General features: G+C 43.8%; 1 protein-coding gene across 8 annotated transcripts in view; it reads left to right on the forward strand.

Annotated features, from left to right (window-relative positions):
- Window positions 1-9,523, forward strand: part of LOC124285041 (plexin-A4-like) — a 124,008-nt gene that overhangs the window by 107,732 nt on the left and 6,753 nt on the right. For all 8 annotated transcript variants that reach the window (XM_046721182.1, XM_046721180.1, XM_046721186.1 and 5 more), the window contains 12 exons: window positions 699-850; window positions 1,130-1,235; window positions 1,716-1,852; window positions 4,211-4,378; window positions 5,102-5,195; window positions 5,585-5,839; window positions 6,204-6,359; window positions 6,895-7,186; window positions 7,892-8,011; window positions 8,144-8,227; window positions 8,903-9,087; window positions 9,409-9,518. In XM_046721182.1, the coding sequence (XP_046577138.1) occupies window positions 699-850; window positions 1,130-1,235; window positions 1,716-1,852; window positions 4,211-4,378; window positions 5,102-5,195; window positions 5,585-5,839; window positions 6,204-6,359; window positions 6,895-7,186; window positions 7,892-8,011; window positions 8,144-8,227; window positions 8,903-9,087; window positions 9,409-9,518 (1,859 nt within the window). The remainder of the gene's footprint in view (window positions 1-698; window positions 851-1,129; window positions 1,236-1,715; window positions 1,853-4,210; window positions 4,379-5,101; window positions 5,196-5,584; window positions 5,840-6,203; window positions 6,360-6,894; window positions 7,187-7,891; window positions 8,012-8,143; window positions 8,228-8,902; window positions 9,088-9,408; window positions 9,519-9,523) is intronic.

Below are 9,523 nucleotides of genomic sequence, written 5' to 3' on the forward strand. Positions count from 1 at the left end.
GTTCTGACCAAAGCCTGTGGTTGATAAAACTGCAATAAATCGTCACTTAATCACAAGTGTGACAGTTGAACTTGTTGGCTTGTGAGTTGAACATTTTGAGCAAAATCTTATTGGTTTCATTGAAATGTGGTTAAACTAACTAACTAAACTAACTGGTAGATAACTGGATTTTTACTCATGGCACACCGATGTCACAGCTATACTGCAATTAAAACCCATAAAGATCCGGGTTAGAATATTGATCTTCAGTAACGCAGGCTTGTCTCAAGAGGCGACCTTCAGTAACCCATGCTTGTCTCAAGAGGCGATCTTCAGTAACCCATGCTTGTCTCAAGAGGTGACTGACAGGATCGGGTGGTCAGTCTCGCTGACTTGGTTGACACATGTCATCAGTTCCCAATTGCATAGATGCTCATGCTGATGATCACTAGATTGTCTGGTCCAGACTCGATTATTTACAGACCGCTGCCATATAACTGAAATATTGCTGAGTGTGACGTTAAACAACAAACCAGCCAACTTAACTGCAATGCATCTTATGAATGACAAATGGCTTCAGAGAATCTTAATACCAGGACCTTTTTAGATAAAATGAAAGGCAGTATACTAAACTTTGTATGGTTGAGATAACAATTCTCAAAATCTAAACATTGGTAACAATGTTGACAGTATACCTGACCTTCATTTTTCTGTTTCAGTTCAGCCCAGCTAATGGACCAATCCAAGGCAAAACAAACATATCCGTGACTGGCATCAACCTCGGCAAGGCATACACGGACATCACCAGCGATGTCACGGTGGCAGGCATCAAGTGCACCGTCATCCCTGACCACTATGAACCCTCATCCAGGTGAGCAGAAGGGAGATAACTCCTACACATTGTTTAGCAGTTTGTGATATTAGTCTGTTTAAAAAATAGTTTTCAATGTCTTTTTCTTAAAAGTCCACAGAATCTCCTGAGACACTTTCTTTTAACATTATTTTTTTGTCATTGTGAGAGACAAGATCAAACAGTTTCATCATGTTATGTTTTTATGTGTGAGGAATAAAGTATGTTGAATTTGTTTGCATGATTACATGTAGTGCTATGTTTTCTGTGTGTGGATGTACATGTGGCTTTATGTGGCAGGTTTACCTGTGAGACTGACAAGTCCAGTTCAGCTGCTAGTGGTACAATCAAGGTGACAGTGGATGGGGAATACACAGCTGAGTCGGACTCACCCTTCCACTTCGTTGTGAGTAGACCAACACTTCCTCATTGTTCATTACAAGAGGATTAACATGATAAAGGTTACAAATACAAATATTATTATAATAAATTGTTATCGACCCATGATTTTCTCATGTGATGGTAGGAGGGTGGGGTAGCCTAAAGCGTCCGCTCGTCACATTGATTCCCTACATGGGAACAATGTGTGAAGCCCATTTTGGTGTCTCCTGCTGCGATATTGCCAAAATATTTCTAAAAGCGCCGTAAAAGCGGTAAAACCGCTCACTCACTCATGTGATGGTACGCCATGCATTGTCAGATATGTACAATACTGGAATGTGTGTGTAAAGAAAATTATGTTTCTAGGACTAATATTTTTCATTGAAAGAGAAATGTGAATACAATAATTTTAAAGGAAAACATTTTTTCTATATTCTTATAAAGGAGTGTTTGCGTAGTATGTACATTTATTATACGTTGACAACACTGATTGTCCTCCCAACAGGTGCCCTTGGTGCAGGATATTAAACCCGAACAGGGCCCCAAATCTGACGGAACAGTCATCACCATCACTGGCTTGTATATGAACACAGGCAGCAGCACATCAGTCAGTCTGGCCGGGGCACCATGTGAGGTGGTCAGGTAGGTTGCATGGACTGGGGCATGTCAGAAGGGCAGATAAAATGGGGCACATCCTGGCTGGGGCACCATGTGAGGTGGTTAGGTAACTCAGATAGACTGGGGCACATCCTGGGTGATGCACCATGTGAGGTGGTTAGGTAACAGACTGGGGCACCGTGTGAGGTGGTTAGGTAACAGATAGACTGGGGCACATCCTAGCTGGGGTACTGTGTGAGGTGGTTAGGTAACAGATAGACTGGGGCACATCCTAGCTGGGGTACTGTGTGAGGTGGTTAGGTAACTCAGATAGACTGGGGCACTTCCTAGCTGGGGTACTGTGTGAGGTGGTTAGGTAACTCAGATAGACTCGGGCACTTCCTAGCTGGGGTACTGTGTGAGGTGGTTAGGTAACTCAGATAGACTCGGGCACATCCTGGCTGGGGTAGTGTGTGAGGTGGTTAGGTAACTCAGATAGACTCGGGCACATCCTGGCTGGGGTACTGTGTGAGGTGGTTAGGTAACTCAGATAGACTGGGGCACATCCTGGCTGGGGTACTGTGTGAGGTGGTTAGTGAGGTGGTTAGGTAACTCAGATAGACTGGGGACATCCTAGCTGGGGTACTGTGTGAGGTGGTTAGGTAACTCAGATAGACTGGGGCACATCCTGGCTGGGGTACTGTGTGAGGTGGTTAGGTAACAGATAGACTGGGGCACATCCTAGCTGGGGTACTGTGTGAGGTGGTTAGGTAACTCAGATAGACTGGGGCACATCCTAGCTGGGGTACTGTGTGAGGTGGTTAGGTAACTCAGATAGACTGGGGCACATCCTGGCTGGGGTACCATGTGTGAGGTGGTTAGGTAACAGATAGACTGGGGCACATCCTAGCTGGGGTACTGTGTGAGGTGGTTAGGTAACTCAGATAGACTCGGGCACATCCTAGCTGGGGCACAGTGTGAGGGTTTTAGGTAAGGGCAGATCGATTTGGGCACATCCTAGCTGGGGTACTGTGTGAGGTGGTTAGGTAACTCAGATAGACTGGGGCACATCCTGGCTGGGGTACTGTGTGAGGTGGTTAGGTAACTCAGATAGACTGGGGCACATCCTAGCTGGGGGGTACTGTGTGAGGTGGTTAGGTAACTCCAGATAGACTCGGGCACATCCTAGCTGGGGTACTGTGTGAGGTGGTTAGGTAACTCAGATAGACTGGGGCACATCCTAGCTGGGGTACTGTGTGAGGTGGTTAGGTAACTCAGATAGACTCGGGCACATCCTAGCTGGGGTACTGTGTGAGGTGGTTAGGTAACTCAGATAGACTCGGGCACATCCTAGCTGGGGTACTGTGTGAGGTGGTTAGGTAACTCAGATAGACTGGGGCACAGTGTGAGGTGGTTAGGTAAGGGAAGATCGATTTGGGGACATCCTAGCTGGGGTACTGTGTGAGGTGGTTAGGTAACTCAGATAGACTCGGGCACATCCTAGCTGGGGTACTGTGTGCGGTGGTTAGGTAACTCAGATAGACTCGGGCACATCCTGGCTGGGGCACAGTGTGGGGGTTTTAGGTAAGGGCAGATCGATTTGGGGACATCCTAGCTGGGGTACTGTGTGAGGTGGTTAGGTAACAGATAGACTAGGGCACTTCCTAGCTGGGGTACTGTGTGAGGTGGTTAGGTAACTCAGATAGACTGGGGCACATCCTGGCTGGGGTACTGTGTGAGGTGGTTAGGTAACTCAGATAGACTCGGGCACATCCTGGCTGGGGTACTGTGTGAGGTGGTTAGGTAACTCAGATAGACTGGGGCACATCCTGGCTGGGGCACAGTGTGAGGGTTTTAGGTTAGGGCAGATCGACTTGGGGACATCCTGGCTGGGGTACTGTGTGAGGTGAACTGGTAGCTCAGGTAGAGGAGGGCAGATAGACTGGGGCACATGTGAGGTGAACAGGTAGCTCAGATAGAGGAGGGCGGATAGACTGGGGCACATTCTGACTGGGGGACATGTGAGGTGAACAGGTAGACTTTGACACATCAACCATCTTTGGTGGGGCACTTTGTCAGATGGTTAGACAGACTGCATGCAGAGCTCACTGATGAAACCATACACATATTGTTTTTCTCAAAGAAAGAGTGTCTTTCAGTATCAATAATATCGGTAGGTTAGTCAATAGTAGCTGGTCAAACTGAATTTAGAAAATACTAGATATCTTAAATGCATATCTCTGAAATGTTATCGTCAAAAGTCAGTATATCGTGAACAAGATGCCACATAAACTACATGAGTCCCCCAAATGCTGACCTGAACTATTAAAGCAGAAAAATAATTATTATGCAAGAAAAAGCCATATGTTATAAATTATATGCATTCCTTCAATGTTTAAACAGATCCAACAAGACTGTGATTGAGTGCAAGACCTCACAACATGTTTCCGATAACGACAAGGTCGACGTTGAGGTCAACTTTGGAGGCTTGAAGAAGCTGGTCCCAAAGCCATTTGAATACATCACGGACCCAACCATCTCCTTGATTGAACCAAAGAGTGCCATTCTCAGGTAAGGAAAACAACACAAGGGCCTTTGATATTATGATTGAACTTGTCAAAGTAGTTCATTCAGATAGAATGTTGCTGATCCAAGGAATGGAGTTTGTCCCCAAACAAAAAGTCCTGGAATATCATACAGCAAAACCCAGTTCATTTAAAATGTCCAGATTCCATGATTATAAGATCATGGATATTTTTTTGTGCCATAATGCCCTTTGTACGTATACTGGAAATCTTTTGGAAGCAGGAAAACAAGAAGGCATATACAATGTATTTTTTATTCACTTCCCCAGTGTCAGACCAGCAGGTACATGATTATATACATAATCCCTCACATCCTGTGTTTCCCTATTTGTACAAGCTCTCATTCAGTGTCCATGGACCAACCCCAGCCAGTCTACAACAAGATAAACATGCTGCTCTTACCTAACTTGACAGCTACAACAATGTATTCAGCTGTAGTTTTAAGACCAGTGGCTGACATCGACTTACTATTTCATCAAGCTTTCTCCAGCCTATCATGTGCAAGTGCAAAAAATCCAACTCACTGACTCAAGCTTGACAAACATGACCCTACAAACATTTATGAATCTCTAATAGGTGGCCTTAATTGCAAGAGCATATGTTGAGTAACCTCCCATAGCACTCAATAAATATAAGAATAGTATGTTTTGGTTATGCACATGACACTCAGGTATTGAAGTATGATTTGGAGATACACTTTGTGTTTCAGTGGCGGGACGTCCATCACCGTCATTGGGCAGGACCTGAATCTCATCCAGAACCCCATGTTATTCACCACACATGGAGGAAACATCTACACTTCGGTACGTCACTGGGCAGGGTCACATTCGAAACTTCAGGCAGTCTTGGTCCTTGAATTGTAGCCTAATCGATAACGTGACCGCTCGTCACACTGAAGACCCGGGTTCGATTCCCCACATGGATACAATGTGCAAAGCCCATTTCTGGTGTTCCCTCGTGTGATATTGCTGAAAGATTGCTAAAAGTGGCGTAAAACCATACTCACTCACTCAGTCAGTTTTATTAAACATAGGAGCATGTTGGCCTACCTCATAAAGCAGGATCATGCTTGGAGCCTCATGCAGATTTGGTTGTAATAATCTCGCTCACTTTGAAATGCTATCTTCCTTAATACTTCCTATACTTCCTCAAATATATATCCCTGTTTATGTGTCCAATTCTTCCCTTCCAGAAATGCCAGAATGACAACAAGTTCCAGATGGAGTGTCCTGTTCCTGGAATCCCTGCTCAAGGTTTGAACGTGTCGGCCACCAGCCCGCTGGAAGTGCATTATGGGTTCCACATGGATGGTGTAATGACCTTGAAGAACATCTCTCACCTTGCCCAGTTTGGCCTTCTCATGTATCTCCCTGACCCTGAGATATACAAGTTCCCCGGAGAAACCCACACCAAGAACTACATCAAGAAGGACCACTTGTCCATCAAGGTAACACTGGACATATGTAGCTAGAAAACACAAAGTGTGAATAGCAAGAAGATCATGGAAAAAGGAGGTTATAAAAGTTGTGTTAGAACTCAAGTTGCCTGTACACATGACAATTCTGGAGTGTTGTAAAATCAGATTGAATTCAGTGTGATTTTGTTGTATTTGATGTGTGTATACCATTTGACATTATTATTTAATAAGTGATCTGTGATATCACTGTTAAACTTCAGAACACTCAGCTCTGTCCTAAAGTAATTCCTTTGATAACGATGATTGACAACAGGTGTCAAGATCAGACACAGAGACTTGGGTAACACAGTTTACAATGTGTTAATGAATCCATGTGACATCCTTTGCTCTACAGGGAGATTTCCGCAGTATCCCGCCACTGATGTCCAACGTTGTAGTGTATGTTGGCCAGGACGTGTGCCTCAATCCCGCTGCCACGGATACAGCCATCACTTGCCGCCCCCCAAGTTTACCTAGAGGCATTGACAGCAGTGGCAAGGCACTGGTCAGGGTAAGTAAATGCATTATATACAATGGGGTGGTCGGGTAGCCTAGTGGTTAAAGTGTTAGCTCATCATGCTGAAGACTCAGGTTCTATTCCCCACATAGGCACTATGTGTGATATTGCTAAAAGCGGCATAAAATTAAACTCACTCACTCACTCATTATATACAACTAGTTTGTGGGTTAATACTATTGGGAGTCAATATGGGATTCAGCATTAAAAGTCGAATAAACATGCTGCGGCCAAATTGGGAGATTTCTCCACAATCACCATTAGTTAGTTCCCTCAGACTTTTTTTTCAATCACATTGTTATTCGCAATGTGTGATTGGTCTAAGTGTCATCATTTCTCTGTAAAGTTCATCTTTTTTTATGCCAACAGGAACTCTTACGCTCTTTTCATGCCTCATGCTGTCTCTATTGTAAAGCAATTTCTTCCACTGTAACCTGAAATAGGAATAATGCTTTAAAATCTGTTACCAGATAATAGAAGGACCTTTGTCCTTTTATGCGAACATAAACATTCCTATGCTCTTTTCCAGGTCCAGATTGGGAACATCAACCGTCAGGTTGGCTACCTCCAGTACTACGACACGTCCAGTCAGGACAAACCAATCGCTCTTGGTGTCATCCTGGGTGTCGTACTCCCCATCCTCGCAATCATTGTCCTGCTCACCATCTGCGTCATCCGTCGTCATCGTAAACACGGCCCCAGTGAGAACTACATCCCTGACGTGCTGAAGGATTACGAGGGCAAGAAGGAGGAAGAAGAGATTGGCATGAACCATGTGTCTGTCAAGGCGGACATGAATGGACAGATGACTGATGATAAAGGTACGTGTGATGTTCACTCGGATTGTTACAATACAGTGAGAAAATGATATATTATACAAGGAACCAATTACTGCAATATAATTTAACATGTAATGCTCACAGTAGCCTATTTACTGGTTAACAGTGCTCATGATACCAGGGGCGGTGGGGTAGCCTAATGGTTAAAGCATTGGCTCGTCACGCTGAAGACCCGGGTTCGAATCCCCACATGGGCACAATGTGTGAAGCCCATTTCTGGTGTCCCCTGCCGTGATGTTGCTAGAATATTGCTAAAAGCGGCGTAAAACCAAACTCAGTCAGTCAGTCATGCTACCACTGAAGTCTCCCAGCAATATTCATACATATAGAGTCAGCATAGTGTAATTATATTGCTGTGTAGGAAATGATCTTCCTTGACACACAATGGTTAAAATATAATACACGTTAAGATTCATTTAGACTTATAGTTTACTGATTGAAAGAGACGTGAAAAAGATGAAAAGTGTGTAACTGTGTAAAAGATGAATAGTGTGTAAAAGGAGAAGTTTGTCCTCAAAAAATATTTCAGTCAGAGTTTCAAATTGACATGGAAAAGGAGATTATGTACATTGGCAGATCGAGAGGGGGGGTTCAGTGGGTTCGAACCGAAACCCCCCACCCTTAAGATCACATCTGCCCATGATATATATTGTGTTATTTCTGTCATGTATTCAATCACCATTCCAGACTCGGGTCCGTACATCGCAGAGCTACTGGGGAAGTTTGAAGACACAGCACTCCGTCAGAATATCAGCTCCATGTTGATAGCTCGCAGTCGGCTGGACATTGGCGAACTTATCGGAAAAGGTGAGGAAGCCTTTTTTTTCTTATTGAAGGACGAATAATTAGAAACATGGCCCACTTCTGTTTTTTGTGTTGGCCATGATGTGGATATTGTTCCAGAAGCTCCAGTGTTGACAACACTTGTTCTGTCTTCAGGCAACTTTGGTGCCGTCTATAAGGCGCAGTATCAACGGACAGATGATGAGAAACCAGTACAGGTGGCTGTAAAGACACTACAAGGTAAGAGACTTTGATGATTTTCTTTTCATTTCCTGTATTTTCAATGATGTTAGTCTGCATCTGTAAAATTGTCCTTGAAAATTCCTCGAATTTGCTGCTCCAAATTTGTGTTCATTTGCACTGAATCTAATAACTGATTGTCTCCCTTGGTTCATGTGGGTAACTGTCATAATTTTATTGGATTTCCATTAGTTTAATTAATTAATGTCTGACCTGATTATGTTTTATGGAAGTGATGAAAGAACTTGCATGAGATCTGGGGTCAATTACTCACAGATGTACAATATGTGAAATCCATTCTGTCGTGTCCAATGTGTGAAGCCCATTTCTGGTGTTTCCCGCCGTGATGTAGCTGGAATATTGCTAAAAGCCACCAAACGCAGTCAGTCTTGTCGTGTCCCACTCTGATATAGCTGGGGGCGGTGGTGTAGCCTAGTGGTTAAAGCGTTCACTCGTCATGCTGAAGACCCAGGTTTGATTCCCCACATGGATACTATGTGTGAACTAGACATGGGTACAATGTGCGAAGCCCATATCTGGTGTTCCCTGCCGTGATATTGCTGGAATATGGCTAAATGCAGCAAAAACCATACTCACTCACTCACTCACTAATACAGCGGGAATATTGTTAAATCAGCATGAAACTGTACTTAAATTACGAATTGACCTGTGCAGGTAAGAACACAGAGGTGGAAGCCATGCAGGCATTCCTCCAAGACACAGTACTTCTCAAGGATCTGCAGCACCCGAACATCCTGTCCGTGGTGGGCGTATGTGTCACTGCTAGCGACGACCCCACTGTCATCATGCCATTCATGGCAACTGAAGATCTCAAAAACTTCATCCGGGAACCATCTAAGGTAGGTATCTTGACTACCACAGAGAACATTGTGTTCAAGATTGCATAGTCAAGTTGTCTATAAATTGGCTCAGCAGCAGAATAGTTTAATTTCACCAAAGGATATAACTAGCTAATCATATTCAAGACACTTCTAATGGAAGAAAGTAAAACTTATGCATGATGTTGCAATTAATAGGGTTATGAAAATGTTCTATGTCAGAGCAGATTAAGGTTGTTATATTCACAACTGTCCATGTTTTTTTTGTTTGAGAACAGGACTTGTCATGTGTATTATATGCGTGCTATGTTGCTATATTTTACCTATCATTTCTCTTTTCAGAATATAACAGTATTAGAACTAGTAGATTTTGCCCGCCAGATATCAGAGGGGATGACATATCTAGAAGGCGTGAAAGTTGTCCATAGGAACCTAGCTGCCAGAAACTGCATGTAAG

The sequence above is a fragment of the Haliotis rubra genome, unplaced genomic scaffold, assembly GCF_003918875.1.
Source record: "Haliotis rubra isolate DU_JTF1 unplaced genomic scaffold, ASM391887v1 Scf350, whole genome shotgun sequence".
NCBI lineage: Eukaryota > Metazoa > Mollusca > Gastropoda > Lepetellida > Haliotidae > Haliotis > Haliotis rubra.